We start from the raw sequence: 20,574 nt of genomic DNA on the forward strand, positions 1-20,574 counted from the left end.
TATGTTGTTGTTTTTTTGGCTAAGTTTGTTTTGCTAAGTTGTTTTGTTACTACTGCAAAATAGGTCTTATATCTGCAGTGAGGTAGCATTAAAATTAACTTGCAAACACCTTGGTCCATGTAGTCAATACGTAGTTCACTATGTTAAAAAGATCTCACAAGATCTCGAAGTCCAGATGTTCAGTGAATGAGCGTCAGTGCACCATTGGGGACGGAGTGACCATTTGTTACGTCCCCTGTTTATTGCATTAATTAGACAATAGCAAATGAGTCCACGTCTGTTTTTTTTCTCTCCCTCTATTCCTCATTGGCTGCGTCCAAATTGCTCTGACTGAACAATTACCCTTAATCGATCACAGAATAAATGATTCATGGAAGATGAATAGGCGGCAGATTGGTCAGGCCTGGATACCTCGATTTTGGCTGCCGGGCTGGAATTTATTCCAGATTATGTTTGCTTTTCTCTTTTGCTCTCTCTCTTTCTCTCTCTCTCTCTCTCTTTCTCTCGCTCTCTCACTGTTGCTCATCTTACTTTAGAAATCCAGACACTTTGGTTAAACACGGCTTTTATCGTAGTGTACCAACAGATAAGTGTGCACTCACATATTAAGGCTAAGTGACAGCATCCTCCAGTCGATGTAAATCTAAAAAGGAAATGCATGTCTCAATGTGGCTTAAGTGTAAACTAATATGCAGGCTTTTAGTCCAGCCTCAGTCTCCAATCTCTCCGTATGTGTGTGAGTGTGTGTGTGTGTGGGGCCCCACAAAGCCCCTCTGATTTATGAAGTGGCTTTGGGATTAATATTGCTCGCCCCACTTGTTTATGGTTCCTCTCACATACGTGCTCCTGAGACAGTATTTCAGCCGAGAGCACGCATCTCACAGCCTGGCAGGAGGAAAAAATAGCTCTAGATCAAAATCTACACCCTGCCAAGGCCACTTCAGCTGTCTTCCAAAGGGATGATTCGAAGCCTTGGGATGATACACACTATACTGTCCGATTTTGCTTTAGGAAACATCACCCACAGTCATACTTCACAATCTAATCAGCCCTTTGCTAGAGTGCTAGAGGTGACGAATGCAAGGACAGAGCAAGCATTTCTACTGTCAACATCATCATCATCACCACCCAGACGCCATCAAATGGCCTCTCCGTGGGGAATTTGTGTGTATGCGTGGAGCAGTTTAGTGGACCGGATTCATCAAAAAAAGAGGAATCCTTCCTTCCTTGCCTCATCAATGATTGAGAACTTGTTTGACTATTTGCACAGAGGGATTACCGAGACTGAGAGATTACGAGGAGAAAGGTTGGGTAAATGAGAGGAAAAGATGAGAGGACAGAGAAAGAATGCTTGATTAAACAAGGAAGCTGGGAATTAAAAATTGTCTAAAAGAAAGAAAGGAGAGAATTTAGAGATCGAATGCAAAAGAGACCAGATAGCAATGTGAACAAGTAGGAGGGTAAAAAGGGAGAGAGAGAAAGAGAGAGATGCAGACAAAAGGAGAATGAGTGACATGGTGTAGTGACAGCTGAACAAAAGGGAAGCAGAAATAGGTAGATGTTGTAATGATAGACAGTATGCATAAAAAAAGAAAGCGCGAGAGAGAGAGAGAGAGAGAGCAGACAGAGAGAGAGAGAGAGATAGCAGAAATGGTGCAGGATGGTTTCTCAGACAAAAGACCAGAAGGATAAAATACAGGGTGTATAATGAGGGGTCGCAGTGGGGTAAAAAAAGGCTCACGTGTCTAATGCGGATGCACAGCCATCATTTTGAATGACTTACCCCTCCCTCTGAGCCCCGGGGGTCTGTTTTGGCATTCAGCTGCCATGTTGTGGGGCTTTTAGTCTGTCAGGACCCCGATACCCTCACGGCTCTCATTAAAACCCGAGACGAACCGGCAGCCGAGCTTCCATTACCTGCCTATAGCCTCCGGGTCCACACGCTAACACATAATACCCCCAGGGGTCGGAGGAGAGGGGCACTGTGGGGCATCACACACACAGGCAGAGGAACAGAGATCTGGGCAGAAATGATGGACAGAGAGAATTTCAGGGTTTTTTTTTTCATAGACGCATCACTGGGTTTAGTCTCTAGTCCCAGCTGTCCTAACACAGTGTCATCGACTTCCTTCCTGATAAAAGAGAAGGAGAGACAAAAAACGAACAGATTAACAGCAGATACCTTGAATATAAGTCTCTTACTCCTCTCCTCCTTCCTATCCTTCCATTTCATGTCTTTCTTTCTTTTTGCTATGTGAAAATATAAGGTATTGCTACACAACGTGCAAACTGTGTTGTTAACAAAATAATCAACATCAGACAAATGTGATGCAGTGGAGTTACTGTTACTACTACTGTATATTTATTAATTAGACAATGGCATGTCATACTTTGTGTGTGTGTGTGTGTGTTGCTCATAGTAACAAGCTCTGATGAAGGGAGCGTGTGCTGAAATGGCCATAATGGCCTCCTGCATTCACCCATGACAGGTTAAACTCTTAATGAAGGCCTTTATGACACAGCGTGCGGGGGAAACTCAGCACCTGTTCAAACGCACAAACACACGCACACACACACTTGTGGGTGTAATGGGGAGGATGTACTACACCAAGGAGAGCGATGGAGCAGGACGGGAAATTTCAGGAATCCCTCTGAAAAGTATTATATATATCATATATATATATACACTATATTACCAAAAGTATTCGGTCACCCATCCAAATGATCAGAATCAGGTGTCCTAATCACTTGGCCTGGCCAGAGGTGTATAAAATCAAGCACTTAGGCATGCAGATTGTTTTTACAAACATTTGTGAAAGAATGGGCCGCTCTCAGGAGCTCAGTGAATTCCAGTGTGGAACTGTCATAGGATGCCACCTGTGCAACAAATCCAGTCGTGAAATTTCCTCGCTCCTAAATATTCCACAGTCAACTGTCAGCTTTATCATAACAAAATGGAAGAGTTTGGGAACAACAGCAACTCAGCCACGAAGTGGTAGGCCACGTAAACTGACGGAGAGGGGTCAGCGGATGCTGAAGCGCATAGTGCAAAGAGGTCGTCGACTTTCTTCACAGTCAGTTGCTACAGAGCTCCAAACTTCATGTGACCTTCAGATTAGCCCAAGTACAGTACGCAGAGAGCTTCATGGAATGGGTTTCCATGGCGGAGCAGCTGCATCCAAGCCACACATCACCAAGTGCAATGCAAAGCGTCGGATGCAGTGGTGTAAAGCACGCCGCCACTGGACTCTAGAGCAGTGGAGGCGCGTTCTCTGGAGTGATGAATCACGCTTTTCCATCTGGCAATCTGATGGACGAGTCTGGGTTTGGAGGTTGCCAGGAGAACGGTACATTTCGGACTGCATTGTGCCGAGTGTGAAATTTGGTGGAGGAGGAATTATGGTGTGGGGTTGTTTTTCAGGGGTTGGGCTTGGCCCCTTAGTTCCAGTGAAAGGAACTTTGAATGCTTCAGGATACCAAAACATTTTGGACAATTCCATGCTCCCAACCTTGTGGGAACAGTTTGGAGCGGGCCCCTTCCTCTTCCAACATGACTGTGCACCAGAGCACAAAGCAAGGTCCATAAAGACATGGATGACAGAGTCTGGTGTGGATGAACTTGACTGGCCTGCACAGAGTCCTGACCTGAACCCGATAGAACACCTTTGGGATGAATTAGAGCGGAGACTGAGAGCCAGGCCTTCTCGACCAACATCAGTGTGTGACCTCACCAATGCGCTTTTGGAAGAATGGTCAAAAATTCCTATAAACACACTCCTCAACCTTGTGGACAGCCTTCCCAGAAGAGTTGAAGCTGTAATAGCTGCAAAAGGTGGACTGACATCATATTGAACCCTGTGGGTTAGGAATGGGATGGCACTTAAGTTCATATGTGAGTCAAGGCAGGTGACCGAATACTTTTGGTAATATAGTGTATATATATATATATCAGTTCGTTCTAGAGTGCTTATATTTAGTATAACCGCACTGGGACTTTTCACTGTGTGTATCACTGTGTGTATCACTGTGTGTATCACTGTGTGTATCACTCAGCTCGTCTAAAATTTCACTTCCTACTTCAAAACAGTTACTGCAGTAGAGCTAGTGACATCATCAGCAGACATGGCAAACAATACTTTTCAGGAATATAACGTTTGACTTAAAATATGAAAGATTGTCAGATGAAGATGATATGGATTGATGAATTTTACCAGAAATGACCAGAATTGTACAATGAATTCTACCAGAAGCTCCTTTAATGGGAATGTATAAATAAATACGAGCTATCTAGCCAGCTAGTCGACATGCTATAAAGTGGGTGTAGCTTCTTCTGGATCTGTGCTAGTGGAGCAGAAATATTGTGTCTGAAATGTCAGTTACTTTATATGAATTTCAAGTTTATAGAACTGTTGTATAAAAGTGATATCGCACTTGTAATCTTGCGGTTACACTGAACATCGGCCTGACTGTGATCCGGCTATAGCAAATATATTCAGTATTACTGCACTCTTTCTCATCCGATATAGCTTAAGTATATTTTCGTATATTGATCTATCTTAAATTATCACTATGTGTGTCACAAACAAATCTAAATCTGTAAAAGATAAATAATAATAAATAAATCAGTAGGGCAAGAAAGGACAGATTGCTCACTTTTTTATTTATACATTTACATTTTATATTTATATTTTATTTATATTTGTCTTATTACATTATAAGAAAATGACCTACTGAAGCTTGTTAGCCCAGTCCAATATCCCTGACTGAGCTATTTTTTATCATCCCTCTGTTCTGATAGAGTTAAAGCCCTACAGATTATAGATGACATCCTGATATGCCTAATGTGTATTACATCAAATTGAATAAGATGGGGGTGAACGGAAATAAAAGGAGTGATGAAAAGGAGAAGTACACGCATGTACTCCCTCAGATCATCAGGCATGCACAGCACTGATAGCTCTTATTAATGTTTTAAGCTTAATAAGTCACTTCTCACCCACACACACACACTCTCGAACTCAGCCATATGTTCACATCTCTATCCGCGCTCCCTGTGGACTCCCATCATGACGTCGATTCGTTATTTCATGATTTCAACTTAACGCCATCACCATGTTGTCACGTTGAAAATACAGGAAGTGAGATCACAGCTTTTCTTATTTCCCTGTGTCCATGTTAGATTTAGTTTCGCTGTATGAGGTGATGTCTGGTCTTTTTAATGCTTTTGAACAACTTTACAACAATGCTAATATATTATAGCTGGAGCAGCATTTCTTATTTTTCTAGTTAGTAAGCTAGTGAAACTCGTTAACTCGTATTAGGAGGTTTAGACACAGTGCTGTTGAATTCTTCATTCTGATTGGTCAGAAAGTGTTCATTAATTTTCTATAACAGCAGCTCTTACAGATCACAGGTTGATATTAACGCACTTGTTCTAATAAGTTATCGTTTCTATAGCAACAGCTCATTCACGGGGCCTTGTACGGTGGACGCGCCATGTAATCTAAGCCTAATAAACAGATTAAACGTGTTGTTATTTAGCAAAGAAAAAATCTTTGGCAAATTGCTGTGGTAAAAGAGGAATAAAACACTTCAGGGTGCGCTGTTATTGGAAAATAATAATCTTCAGTGCGGTAACAGTGACTCTGTTTCATCACACCATCCTGTCATTGATTATTTTCCAGTAGTAGCATGACACTGAGTGTTTTATTCCATTCAGATTACTCAAATCTACGCTAGATTTTGCTTTGTTATTGTTTGCTGCTAATTTATAACTTGAGAACCTGAAGGGCAGAAAAGTGCAAAAAAGGCACATATCAAGTAAAAATACAAGAGATCAATTTATTACAATTTTAATGGACTATTGATTTATATGATTAACTGATGGTAAATATCTAACACTGTTATGATACACCTTAGTGTGAGCATATTCTAAATATCACTAGTTTTAAATTCTTTCAACATATGGTTTAGGACAGATTCTATATTGTGATTTCATTTCATCTGCTGATGTCTCTCTCTCTCTCTCTCTCTCTTTCTCCTCCAGTCGTCCTGGTATTCTAAATGCCGGTGAGGCGAGTTATCCTTGGCTAGCAGACTCCTGGCCGGCCACCAGCATGCCTGTTAACAGCAGCTCCGGAGGACCCAGCGACCTCGGTAACTTCGGACGTGGAGGTGATCTACTGCATGTGCTCGATTAGCCTCTGACTAGCAGTTAGCATGATTAACCAAATAACAAATCACTCACTCAGTTTCAGTTAAACATATCTGAATCCAGCATTAGCACATCAGACGGTTACCCAAAAGTCACCCATAATTGTTATGAAGAGCTTATGTAGGTGTCATGTAGCCCTATAAACACTTTGGTAAAATGGTTATATTATAGTAAAAATGGCTAATGCAGGTTTCACTGTATGTAGCCCTAAGAACAACGAAACCCACCACCTCTTAGATATCTAAAATTAGAAGCATTAACTCTCATACATCTTGTATGAGTATTTAAAGTAATGTGTATTGTATATGGTAAGTCGCTTGTCATAAACGGCTTATGCAGGTTTTATGTAGCAATAAGAACTTTGAAACCCAGCACGTCTCCTACATCTCTGTAATTGTCATGAAGGGCTTATGTAGGTGCCCTGTAGGCCTATAGATTCGGTAGTAGCATTATTTTATATTGTGTAAACAGAATTCAGCAGTGTTTTGCTAACCGCCCCACATCTGGTCACTTGTTGATTAGCTACTGACTGACATTTGGCATGATTAATTAAATACCACTCTTTAATCAAACATTGAATCAAACATATTTGAATCACATTGTCAACACGATCACATGAAAAAGATAGATGGATGGATAGATGGATGGATGGATGGATGAAGAATAAATAAAAAAACAAACAAACAAATAAATAATAAGGAATAAAAAGTGAGGTATATACTGCTTTACTTCTTAGTTTAGCAGTTCCACTAAAATTAGATAGATAGATAGATAGATAGATAGATAGATAGATAGATAGATATTAAATAGATAACAGAAAAAATCTCTTTCACTTTATGAATATGCAGAGCGGAACTTGCATATTCGAATATCAGAACTAATGTTGCATCACCCTCATTTGCATACTGGAACATGATAGGCTCTTGTATTTCATGATGCAATAACCATTTTTTTCCACATATTTCTTCAAAGGATGCAGGAAAACACTGACAATTATTGCACTTTGACCAACCTGCACATTCAGCTTTAAATCCTGGAAAGGAATTTAAAGGATCAGAACATGTTCTGTACTGACATGATGATAGTAAGATGTATACCTGTATGCATATTGCCTGGTTTTGTTTGAATACTCATTTATACATCACAGCATTGAGACAGTCCCATCTAGGCACCCGGCAGTGTGCTGTCAGACGGAGAGTAATGGAGAGCGCTCCATCATTCCGCACAGAGAGAGATAGAGAGAGAGAGGGGAGAGAGAGAAGGAGGAGTGTGGTGAGAGTGTGGAAGAGAAAAGATGGTCCCAAGATGGGCAGCGAGTCGTGAAGGACAGGCGCAGCTTGAGAGGCGCAGATGCAGACGCTTCCGCCGTGACTGTACATCATCTCCCCTTCAATGGGCTTACAGACACACACACACACACACATGTGCACACACACGTGCACACACACATACACACACATGCATGCACAAGTACACACACACACACACGCAGAGTGGCAGTGTTGGGCAGAGTGCGAATCAAAACAGTCCAGGAAAGGAAAAAGGTTAAAAAAAATAAAGAACTAAAAGGAAATAAGGATATAATTGTAACTTAAGTTATTCATAAGGCTACATAACACCTACATATCCCCTTCATGACAACTGACAGTTGACACCTAGCATAAACCTACATAGATATTTAAAAAAGCTTATTCCAATAGATGTCATCACTCACAAAGACTGCTTTTGTCAGATTTTTGTTGACATAACGTTGCATTATAACAGTATGTCACAACACTTTACTTAAGAGCAGCATTCTTAGGGCTACATAACACCTACATAAGCCCTTTGTGAGAAGCGACAAGAGGTAAGACAGGTGGTGCCACTTATGATTTCAGATATCACAATTTATCACAGATAAGGGTGGTGTTCATAAGGCAAGAGGTATCTCACACATACATAAGCCCTTCATGACTGACATTCCTTAATTGCATTAACATTTATAAAGGCTTACGTTGCTGTAATAAATCGAGACTACAACTAAATGTAATAAACTTTAATAAAGACTAAGGCAACACTTCATATAAATCTTGTAGTCATATTGCATTATATAAAGTAATTTATAGTATGTCATACAGCATACATTACTATATGATACATTATAATCCCTGGGATTAGTTGTCACAAAGGACTTATGTAGGTGGTATTTGGCCCTATTAACACTGTTCTACAATTTTGCCATATATTATATCTGTAATCAGAAGCAGCACTAACTGTCCCACATCTTGTCACATGTTATAAAGGGCTTATGCAGGTTTTATGTAGCCCTTAGTGTTGTCTTATACAGTGCAGAGTACTGCCTTATACTGTGAAATCTGAAATCACATGTGCCACCTGTCTTGCATCTCATTACTTGTTATAAAGGGCTAAAGTAGAATGTCATTGTATATGGTGAGTTACTTGTCATAAACAGCTTATGCAGGTCTTATACAGCCCTATGACCACTGCCCTTAGGTAGACTGTTAAACTTTATGCTGTGAAAACCAAAATCACGAGGGCCACTACCTATCTTGCGTCTTATTACATTTTATAAAAAGCTAAAGTAAAGTGTCAGTGTATGTTCTGACTCACATGTCATAAACAGCTTATGCAGGTTTTAGGTAGTCACCAGTCACCAGTGCCACTACCTCCCTTGCATCTCATTACTTGTTATAAAGAGTTAAAGTAGTTAAAGTCATATGTATTGGATATGGTAAGTCACTTGTCATAAATGGCTTATGCAGGTTTTATGTAGCGCTAAGAACACCAGCCTTAAGTAAAGTGTTACCTGTTGCTGTGAAAACTGAAATCACCACTGCATCTCATAGATCTCACTGCTTGTTATAAAGGGTTAAATTAACTAGTCACTTGTCATAAAGGGCTTGTGCAGATTTTATGTTGCTCTATAAACACTGCAATTAATTAAAGTGTTCTTTTATACAGTGAAATCAGTAATCACACGTCCCACTACCTATTTCACACCTATTTATTCTCACTACTTGTTATAAAGGGCTAAAGTAACTAGTCACGTTTTATAAACGCAGGTTTTATGTAGCTCTATGAACACTGTCCTAAAGTGAAGTGTTACTGTATCTGTGGCATCTGTTACAAAGATATCGCAATAGCCACTACCACTCCTACATCTTGTTCACCCCCCCACCCCCCTTTCTCTCTCTCTCTCTCTCTCTCTTTCTCTCTCTCACTCTTTTCCAGATGTCATGCCCGCAGGCCAGACGGATAAAACAGGTACTATGATGTCTGACGGCGCCATCTACAGCAGCATCGACTTCACCACTAAGGCAGGATTTGGCAGCGCGAGCCCGGCATCGCAGGCCACTCCATACGCCACCACGCAGATCCTTCACTCCAACAGCATCCACGAGCTGGCGGTGGAGCTGCCCGAGGCCCAGTGGAAGAGCTCGCTGCAGGCCAAACAGGAAATGGCCAACCTGGGCTACTCGCTGCCTGATAAGAACTCCTGCAACAACAGTGAGTGGGGTGGAGAGAGCGCTGAGTGTGTTAGTGTGTTCCTTTTTGTGTTGAGATGTGTGTGTGTGTGTGTTGTGTGTAATCAGCTTGGCCTGGTGTAATGAGGCCAATTTGTGAAATGAGGCCAATTTTTCTCTCTGGAGATTACCTCCAATTTCAAGTTTAGCTTTTGTATCCGTGATCATTTGGAAGTGTGACAAATGCCTAATAACTCGAACATTTAGAAATCCATTGAGGAAGAAACGGCTTTAGATTACAGTAAAGTGTTTTTTTTCCCTTTTCCTTTATTCGCTAAATCACTAGATCCCGTCTCTAGTCCTACATGTATTTTTAATATTTTATTTCCTTCTTAAACACAGCTCCTCTAATTAAGCTAAGATAATTAACCAACAGCCTTGAGTCAACATGGGTGCGTTAGAGCAGGAAATACGGTAAACACACACAACGGCAAATCGAGGCTTTGTGTTGCACCAGTTCATTTTAAACACCCTATTAAAATCTTAACCTCTAATTAAAGCCTTAATTACCTGGGATTGATTCTAATTCTACTATGATGGACTCGCAAGTCAGACTTTTAATACTTTTGTTTTTCACTCCATATCATTTATTGCCAGTTTCAAACTTTTACCCACATCAGCTGCAGAAGTAAAATTCATTTGTAATTAAAATTTTATTCCAATTTGATGACAATGGAGCAACAGGTTTGAAGTTAGTTCAGTTTACTGTAAAGTTCGTACCAGGATTAAATTATGGTTGAAATGTAATCCTGGGTATTTTTTAAAGGTGTTTTAAAGTTTGTAAACATATAATCTTGGATTTAATCCAGGTTAAAGCTACATATTTTTGGTGCAGTTTTTTTTTAAATAAGTGTAAAAAATTAATGAATAATAAACAAACAAACAAACAAACAAACATAAATAAATAAATAAATAAATAAATGCAGAACAACTGTACAAAGGTTTTGTAAAAGATCATGAAAGATTTTAGTATATTATTTTTAGCAAATTTTCTTTTTTTTAATAATTCCATTATATTTTTCTCTTTGAAACATTTCCTTCTTTTGTGCATAATGAAATTTTGTGATTTATTTAATCTAGACCCTCATTTCAGTTTGGAATCTGGAAACTGTTTCAGTATCATGAATTTCTTGAATTTGTTTTATGAATTTCATTGTTTTCTAGAAAGTCTAGCAATAGAGTTTTAAAGTAGGTTGAAAGTGTAGAGTGTTGCGTATTTGTGTGTGTGTGTGTGTGTGTGTGTGTGTAGCACGGGGCTGTCGCTCTAACTGCACGTTCTGCATGCGCTTGTGCTTGTCTTGCCTCTCACCTGACGCCACTGTTTTTGACCTTCGACCCCACTAGCACTCCTTTTCATTCCCGACTACCGATTGGCTGACGGATTGTGTAATAGAATGCCGCACAACCAATCACAGGATTTCAGCACCACCAGTTCCCACAATAGCTCAGAGCGGAGCGGCAGTCTGTCAGGTTGGTATCTCACTGGTTCCGGATCCACAGTCACCACCTCCTCCTCCTTCCTCCAGCTCCATCCTAACTGCTCCATCATCTCCATCATCTCCATCATCTCCTCCCTTTACTACGGGTCCTTCCTGCTCCTCACACTCAGTCGAACACACTCTCACTGCAGGAGCGTGCTGCATAGCTTCATAGAGCACATTCACTTTAGCATTGTAGGAGAACTTGTAATGTTAGGAAGGGAGGAAAAGTGAGTGAGTAAGTAGAGAAGGGAGGAGGGATGGAAGCGAGTATGTGAGTAATGAGTAAGTAAATGAGTAAATAGGGAAGGACAAAAGGGAGGAAACAAGGAAGGAAGTGGGTAAGTAAGTAAATAGGAAAGCACCGATAGGATAGCACTTTAGAAAGAAAGGAAGGAACTGAGTGAGTGAGTGAGTGAGTAAATGAGTAAATATGGAAGGAAGGAAGGAAATAAAAAGTTAAGGAAGAGCAGGAGAAGGAAATAAGGAAAGAAGAGAAAAAAGTAATTAAGTATGGAAATGGGTAAACAAGGAAGGAAGGAATTAAGAAGGAAATGTAAGGAATGATAGAAATAAAGAAAGAAGTAAGGAAGGAAGGAAAAAAGGAAGGAAGGACATAAGGGTGGAAGGAAAGAAGGAGGGAATTGAAGGAAGCAAAGAAAGAGGGAAGGAATTAAGAAAGGAATGAAGAATGGAAAGAAGGAAGGGTGAAGGAAAGAAGGAAGGAATTAAGAAAGGAAACGGAAGTAGGTGTATACTTAAGTAAATAAGGAAGGAAGGAAGGAAGGAAGGCAGGGAAAGGAAAGAAAGGGATTAAGGAAGAAAGAGGAAGTAGGTGAGTATTACCAGAAAAGAAGGAAAGAAGAAAGAATGGAAACAAGGCCAGAAATAAGGAATGAATGAACAAAGAAAGTAAGTGAGTAAGTAAGTATGGAATAAAGAATAGTGTTCCAGATAAAGCAGATTAATGATGGTAATGATTTAATTATAAATCTGTGAGTTACTATAAATCATATAAAATAGAATAAAATAGGAGCTGTGATTGGCCTGGATGGATTTTTACTCAGGTTTAAAAACACTGATAAAGCTGTAGAGCTGTAGAGCCTGGGCTCTTACTGTTCTTAGGAAGGAGTTTAGGGGTGAAAACATATTCCTCCATCAATAAGTATTAAATGTGGAGTACTCTGGGGAAAAAAACAGTGACAAGACACAGTTAACACAAGAAAGACTCTGGAAAGATGGAAAACGTGACATTTACAGACTGGCTGTGTGATTTATTGATTAACTAACTGTTCGAATGATTCATTAATCAATGCATTGATGGATATAGTGTCTGCATGCGTCATTGAACCGAGCGCTGAGGAAAGTTTGTATTAACACTGATGTCTGCTTTCTCTTCTGACGCTCCTGCTCCGTGCACACTGCTTCATTTAGAGCTGCTTTAAAAAAATACAAAGAAAAGAATTGAATTTTAAAAAATGTTCAGGGAAAACAAAATGGAGTCCATCAGTCATGGTGGTGTCCTACGTTTGCTTCTTTGGATTTGTACTGAAGTTTCGAGGCTAATGTAGCTAAACAGAAAGGGAACTTTATCTGACTCAAACATTAATACAAGTCCTACGGTGTGTTACAGTGTCATAAATCACATCTTTGTGGTTTAGCATGAGACAGAGTCTTCTATTACATGCTAGCTGCATTAGCATAGAAGTAAATCATGACTTTAGTATTATTCAATCATCCTTCACCCAGAGAGAAACGTATAATACTTAAGTCTTGAAATGTCAGGCAGCGAAAGAGTCTCGTCTTGGCTGATCGACTACATTTGGTGGAGGTGGAAAGATTTTTTTTTTTTCCTTTAACCTTAACGAGTGTCTTAAAAAACCTATCCTTTTTTCTGTCAGGTGCAGACAAGGGTTTTATTAGAAAACCTACGGGGCACACAAATCCAAAGGGCAAAACAGAACCAGAATTGAGAGACAGCGTTAGCAAACATTCATCTAACTCGATCATCTAACTCACTAAAGTAGACATCAGGAAACTAAACACACAGGAACAAACCAGGTTACAGAGGAAAAGGCTTAGGGGTAATCTAGGAGCAAGACTTCGCAATGAACTGAAGCTGCTGGTGTGTATTTAAAGCTTGAGTTAATAATCTGAGGACCAAGAGTAAGTGTACCGGTCATGTGATGAGTCAGGTGACTGGTCTTCACTGCCATTTCGATATAAACGAAACGTCGTTCCCTCTCTTTTTTCTCTCTGTTGAAGGGAATAAAAAAAAAACAGATTGTTATGTTACAAAGAAACTGCAAAAAAAAAGCATAAACTCCTCTGTTCTGAATATGTCCGAGAACATAAAGTTACAGCTTCGCCTCTGACTGCTACAAAGCGCTGACACTGGAGACTCCTTCCATCCGTGTAATAACATCTCCTCACAGTAAACTTCACCATATCAACGGTTTCACTTTGTTTCCTGGGACAGTTTTAATCCACTTACGCGTAGCATCTCTGTGTGTTCTGTCAACACCTTTTGACCAATCAGAATCGAGAATTACATTTTAATAGCTATCTGAAACACGTACACACTAAACTCAAACTGATTCTCATTCCCCGCCCTCTCATCCTTCAACGCTTACTACTGACAATAAAACTCATGTACTGAATGATTATTACTGTCATGTATAGAACCCGAGATGACATCTCGTCTTCCTCTCTCCATCTCTTTCTCTCATTTAGTGAAACCACAAGCCAGAGACTTGAATCATGGCAAAGATTAAATGCTGTGGAATTGTAGAATACGCCCCAGTTAGGACTCCGGGGTAGATTTAGATGAAAAATATTCCAGCCACTTGAGAGAAAGAAGTGCATTTATCTTTGTTAGTATATAAAAACAAATCAAAATATCGTAGAATGTGAACCTGAATCAATTTGGATCAATTCTACGATCATGAATGATGTCAACTAAACAGAGCTGAACATTTGTAATAACATGCACCATTTTACGGTACATGATGTTATTATCTTGTGCCTTGGTGGTATTTTCAAGATAAATGCTCTTACATGAAATTAGATGGAAAGGAGTCAGAAAATGCAGTGCTGTATATCGTTACACACAGCGTTATTGAAAGCACTTGTGCCTCAGGAAAACCAATTTGGTCCATTTACAGTGGAAGTCTGAGCAGAGAAGATATCTCTTCCCCCTGTTTCAGTTTCAGATGGCTGAGAGAGAGAGAGAGAGAGCTACTGGGTTGAAAACTACAAGATTGAGAGGATAGCTGAGGCATGCATTTGCATTTACAAAGAGCGAGGCCATAGGGCAAGTTGCTCTTGATTGTTTCCCGAGCTAACACGTGCACTCAATTTGTTCGCCCTGGGACATTTTACCTTGCTATCTCAAATAATTAGGAGATATGTGGCTCTACAAACTCGTAACGAATGAAATTTTAATTGCAGATGCGTCGTGCAGGCGGATTACATTTCGATAAGAAAGGCACTGCAGAGCAGAGTGATGTCAGAAGTAGGCCATATCTCAGAGGCTGAAGAAATTATGAATATTTTGAAAGAGAAATAATTGTTCTCGATGATCTTTTAGGTAACTATTTAATGCACAGCTCCCCTTTTTAAACAAAAATGCTAGGTATTAAGCAGGAAAGTTCAGTTTTATTTAAGATCGAAATCCGTAATGATAATGGCGAGGAAAACTCCCTGAAACCACATGAGGAAGAAACATTGAGAGGATCCAGAATCAAAAAGGAACCCGTCCCCTTCCAAAGTTGATTATTTTCCTGCAACAGGATGTCCCAAAGTGTTTTATTCCTCTTATACCACAGCAATTTGAAGTTAATGTTATGCATGTTATGTTAGAGAGAAACCTCGAAGCAGAAACTCTTCTGTCTGCTCCATCTGTTTGCCCCAGGATATTTCACCTTTGCTTCATCATATAATTAGGAGATGTGTTGCTGTACAACTAGTACTGAATAAAATTTAAACTGCAGATCTGTTGTGCAGGCAGATTACATTTTTATAAGCAAGGTACTAAATAGATACATCATGCCTTCTTAATCTTAATACCTACAATGCATTTCAGTCAAAGTCCCATCTTCTTTTTTTTTTTTTACACTGAAATAACCAACCAGTTCTTTAGAGTTTGTACCTGCTGAATAGCTAAAACCCGTCATCCCACCTGCTGCCAGGAGAAAACGTATCCCAGGGTATCCAACTAAAAATTCCAGGTCCAGTTTCCTAAAATTCCTTCCCAACAAAGGTCTGGATAAGTGACGAACATGTCCAGCACTTACCTTGGCAAGTGAAAAGATCTTGAATATAGTCAAATTTATCTAGTATTTCTTATAAGATTACAATTAGCCTTATATAAGATTATTAAACTTCTAAACTTCTATTTCTAGACATTTTTACAAATTTCAAGCTTTAAATGTTCTTATTCTATTGGCAGATCATTTTGATTCTGTTTAGAAATAAATGCTTAAAATTAGCAAAAAGATCTGCCAATAGACTGTTTCAAGCTCAAAATGAGTAAAAATGTCCAGAAACAGGTTTAATAATCTATATTTTGCTATACTGTAATTTTATAATAGGAAATACTAGATACATTTGTCAATATTCAAGCTATTTCCACTCTCTAAGATGTAATTTTTTGCACTGTTTAATGTGTAACCAGTAATGATTAGTTCATAGCTATGGAAATGAAAATGATTAGTTCATAGCTATAGAAATGAAAAAATCTGTTGAAATCTGTGAAAACTGTTTCCTTATAGAGCTAATTTCTCTAGCCCAGTAGCTAGTCTCTGGTCCAATGAGCTGCCTTCAGCTAAATAATTAAAATAAACGTACATGCACGATTATGGATGCACGATTGGACGCAAACTTGATACAGTATTTCTGCAAAAGCTAGCTCCAACCCTAACCGTAACCTGAATTGTTCAAACTTTCTATCCAACATGCAAATTAGTATAAATTTGCTAGTCTGAAAAGTTAAAGCATCTTTGTGGCTCAAATAATTATCCAGTATTTTGGAGTTTCTGCCACAGTTAATACCTGGAAGCTAGAAGGGAACTGAGAAAGAAAAGATTAGCAGCTCAGCTACTTTATTTTGTCCTTATTTTAGCTAAACAAATCAAGTAAGCATTCATACACAACAAAGGTACTTTTTTTTCTACAGGAACTCAGTAAGTAGGCCATGGATTTGAAAGTGTGAGTCAAGGATTGCTGAAAGAAGCAGGAGAGAAAGGAGTGACAGAGAAAGCCAGGGAAATAAAAGGAGAGGTGAAAACTCAGATGTCAGAGCTGCTGAATAGAGCGGATGGATGAATATGTGGCGTGTTCTGCTCTTATAGAGTCCTTCCTTGTTGAAATGCATGAAATTCTCTGTTAAAACGCTTCTGACGCACAAATGAAGTCTTTCACGGTGCTCTCGTGTTTTGACACATCGCTCCTGAGGGCCTCCATCTCAATTCAACTCAGCTAATAAAACTTAACTTCGCACCAAACTAAAGATCCGTCCTTCATTTCCAAACACAGCCCTTTGAGTCGCAGCCTGGTGTTTGGCATCGAAGGCTTCTCGGTTAATTCGCTTCCTGCCAGCATCGGCTGTAATTTCAGGACCGAGCCAAGCTCCTCAGCAGTGTGCTATTTGCAATATTGATGTTCACCAGAGAGAGAGAGAGAAAAAAGAGAGAGAGAGAGATGTGGACAGAGGAAGTGAGGCAGTGATTGAGCGATCATGCCATCTCTCCATTTATTGGCCGAAGCCAAAGTGTCGCCCAGAGGAGCGATTAGGAAACTCAATTACTTCCCCCACTCCTCTTCCGCCGTGGCCACTAGCGCCTCCGGCCTGTTGCTATTTTTTTTATTACTAGAACGCTTTATTCATCTTCGTTTGACACCTCCAACTCAACCCTGAATGCCTGTGGAACAATAGCTCTCCGTCAACGAGGAACTCCGCTCTCTCGGACAGCGTTAGTCTCTAATAGAGCGCAGCACAAACGTCACGTCTCTACATGACAAATCTGCTTTTACCTGCTCCAGTTTTTATCTCTTTCTCGCTGTCTGTTCCTCTCACCGAGAAACTGTACTTAAGCAAAAGTCAAAATCTTACACTATATGGCCAAAAGTATGTGATATGACCATCACACCCATATGTGGTTCTTCTCCAAACTGTTGCCACAAAGTTGAAAGCACACAATTGTATAGAATGTCTCTGTGTGCTGTAACATTACAATTTCCCTTCACTGGAACTAAGAGGCCCAAACCTGTTCCAGCATGACAATGCCCCTGTGCACAAAGCAAGCTCCATGAAGACATGGTGTGTGAAGGTTGGAGTGGAAGAACTCGAGTGTCCTGCACAGAGCCCTGACCTCAACCCCACTGAACACCTTTGGGATGAACTGGAACACTGACTGCACCCCAGACCTCCTCACCTCATCAGTGCCTGACCTCACTAATGCTCTTGTAGCTGAATGAACACAAATCCCCACAGCCACGCTCCAACATCTAGTGGAAAGCCAAAAATAGAAGTGCTGAACATCTACGAAAAAGTTAGCAAATAAAAATAGCTTGTTTCCTATGATACGATTACAAATAAACCAAATAAATGAGTACTAACCCGGTTTCTAGACATTTAATCATTTCAAGTTTTGAAAATGAGAACAAAAATTCAGAAATAAAGAAAAAATGTTTAAAAATTAGATAAATTTGACTATTTGAGATGTCATGTTTTGCATTGCTGTTGAGTGAAAGTCAAAAAGTAGCTACATTTAAACGTACTCAAGTATTCAAGAGGAAATGTAAATATTTTATTTGATCAGAAATTAATAATCTAGACAATGATTTTTTTAAAAATCTTGTTAAAATATTTATTAAGTATTCTGCAAACTCCGAGAAACCTAGAATTTGGTGAGCTAATTTTTAATAAGCCTGTTTACATTAATAAGGTGGCATGGGAACATGGGAGAGCAAAAAAAGAGCAAAATCCAGCAAAGGAGAATGCTAGCTCAAAGACCAATTAGCACAGTTGTGCGCACTTTTATTAGATATTGATGTGAATTTGATTGGATGTCCCTTTTTTTTAAAAAACAATTTTATAAGTTAACAGCAACAGGGCAAGAAAATATCTCAAGACATTTGAGGTATTTTTTAACTTTTTTTTATTATTTAAATTTTTGAGTACTTTAAAGGTCTTTGAAGGTGCATGAGTAACGCTACATAGTTTTCTCATGAATTAATCAGAAATAAAATGTCATGTAAATAAAACGATATTTGCCGTTAGTATCTGACTTGCTGCCTAGCCAGTTACATTTATAGCTACTATATAGGAACTGATGCTAGTCTAACCTAGCATTAGCAAAGAAAACATGCCAGTTAATGTTAGCAAGTTAGTGAAACCTCCCTTGGTATTCCTATAGATGGAGTTTATGCCTTTCAGGGAGGTAAAAGAGATACCGTATTTTATACGAGTCTTTGCTAACTCCAGTATATTGAAACATTTTACTGAAGTAGAGCCAAGATGCTCATCCTCAAGATCAACACTGTGGCTTAACCATATTCAAATGCACACGGATAGCTATAAAGCTAACTACACTGTGGAGCATGAGAAATCACGGCACATGGCGAATTGGCATAATATTGATAGTTTTTTCTTCAGTAAGGAACTTGATTGGATTCTTGAAGCTGAAATACGTATGACTGATGTATAGAGTACAGTCATTGGTGAGATGAGAGAAGAAGAGATGTGTAACAAGTACTTTTATTAAGGTCTAATAAAAATGTAAGAAGGGAAAAGTAATGTTTATCCTTGGAAAATGTAAGTAAGAGTTTTCGATTTCAGAAATATGTATGTAAAGTATAAATAAACCTAAATAATACAGAGACAGAGTACAATTACTCGAGTATTTTCCACTCCTGGTGAGATCTGAATACAGTAAATCCCCCATCATCATGGAATGACTTATAGAAACATCTAAAGTTTTGAATAGAAATCAAAAGCCGTTCATTGAAGATTTTTTTTTTTTTCGAGGAGTTAATTTATAGCCAGTGTTCTGGCGTAGTATGAAATGTCTGGGTGGAAACCGCAGCATGCAGCGCCGCCCGAAAGCAAACATTTTTAGCCACTGAGAGCAAATATAGATCGCTTGCAAGACGAAAGGCAGAAGATGACAGATTCCAGCTCCATGCACGTGCTGCTTTTGGATTTGGCTACGTCAGGGAAAGCTATTTTACGCTCGACTAGAGCCACGGGAGGAGAAACATGCAGAGTTAAGCGGTCATGTGTAACACGTTAATCATTTCACCTAATCAATCCTGCCACCTCTGCAGCACCGAGGCCAGATATCCAGACGTTCACATTAAAAGCTGTATTTCTCAGTTCTGATCTTTTCTGCCTTGACGGTTCGCATTTGTGTTTGGCCTGTCGTGTGTGTCATTACTGTGGACGTACATCTGTCTTGAAATGACCAGCGCGCACATTATTTTTAACGATGTCTTGACGGGTTGTTGCGAAACAGTATGTCATTGCTGTAGCAAAACACAAGAACTAGCAGCACAAGTGTTCATCTAAAAAAATCATTTACTCTGAAGTTCAGCTGAGAAGGTGTGAGAAAAGGACAGATGAAGAGCTTGTGCACTTTTTGCATCTGGCATTTCTCCAGTTAGCTGACTAGCCAAAATAATCATTGTAAAAAAAATAGTTAAATCTTATATGATTAAATTATGACAAATTCTCAGTTGGAGTCACATGACCATGTATAGGATATGAATACCAAGCTGAAGCGCAGCTAGGATCACCTATTAACGCATTCCAGTCTCATCTCGAGTGTTTTGTGTGTGTGTGTGTGTGTGTGTGTGTGTGTGTGTGTTTACAGAGCTATGAAAAAGAATACACACTTAGCTCTAATAACTTCAGTTCTCTGAGTGTGTATGTGTGCTATAATCTGAAAAGAACTACACTACGCTAATATTTTAAACATTTTCACACTTGGTCCTGGAGTCTCGAGCAAGGATTGAATCTGAAGTGTAATCTGAGCAACTGAGCAATTATATACAGTATGTCACTTCTACTTTACACTAACTATTTGCAAAATGGTGCACAGTATGTATTTTATTATCCTTTATTTTATTTAAATAGTGTTTCTAAGCTCCACACTGGTTCAGGTGAAACCTATCAGTCCTACATGGTCACTTATATTCAAAAATCATTTTGAATTTGAGTTGCATTCACTTGCAATTGAACGCCTTCTTGATACTTAGAATTGTTTAGAATTTTCTTCACTACTACAGACTACAAAATGACTTTTATTTTGTATTTATGGAAGGAGTCTCCAGTGCTAGAGGCAAAGCTGTAACTTTA

General features: G+C 39.3%; 1 protein-coding gene across 10 annotated transcripts in view; it reads left to right on the top strand.

Moving 5' to 3' along the window:
• Positions 1 to 20,574, top strand: part of robo2 (roundabout, axon guidance receptor, homolog 2 (Drosophila)) — a 495,378-nt gene that overhangs the window by 458,031 nt on the left and 16,773 nt on the right. For 7 of the 10 annotated variants that reach the window (XM_053239624.1, XM_034310667.2, XM_053239623.1 and 4 more), the window contains 3 exons: positions 6,047 to 6,174; positions 9,446 to 9,721; positions 11,083 to 11,208. In XM_053239624.1, the coding sequence (XP_053095599.1) occupies positions 6,047 to 6,174; positions 9,446 to 9,721; positions 11,083 to 11,208 (530 nt within the window). The remainder of the gene's footprint in view (positions 1 to 6,046; positions 6,175 to 9,445; positions 9,722 to 11,082; positions 11,209 to 20,574) is intronic. The other 3 variants (XM_053239626.1, XM_053239627.1, XM_053239621.1) reach the window with 2 other exon arrangements.

This window comes from Pangasianodon hypophthalmus, chromosome 14, assembly GCF_027358585.1.
Source record: "Pangasianodon hypophthalmus isolate fPanHyp1 chromosome 14, fPanHyp1.pri, whole genome shotgun sequence".
Taxonomy (NCBI): Eukaryota; Metazoa; Chordata; class Actinopteri; order Siluriformes; family Pangasiidae; genus Pangasianodon; species Pangasianodon hypophthalmus.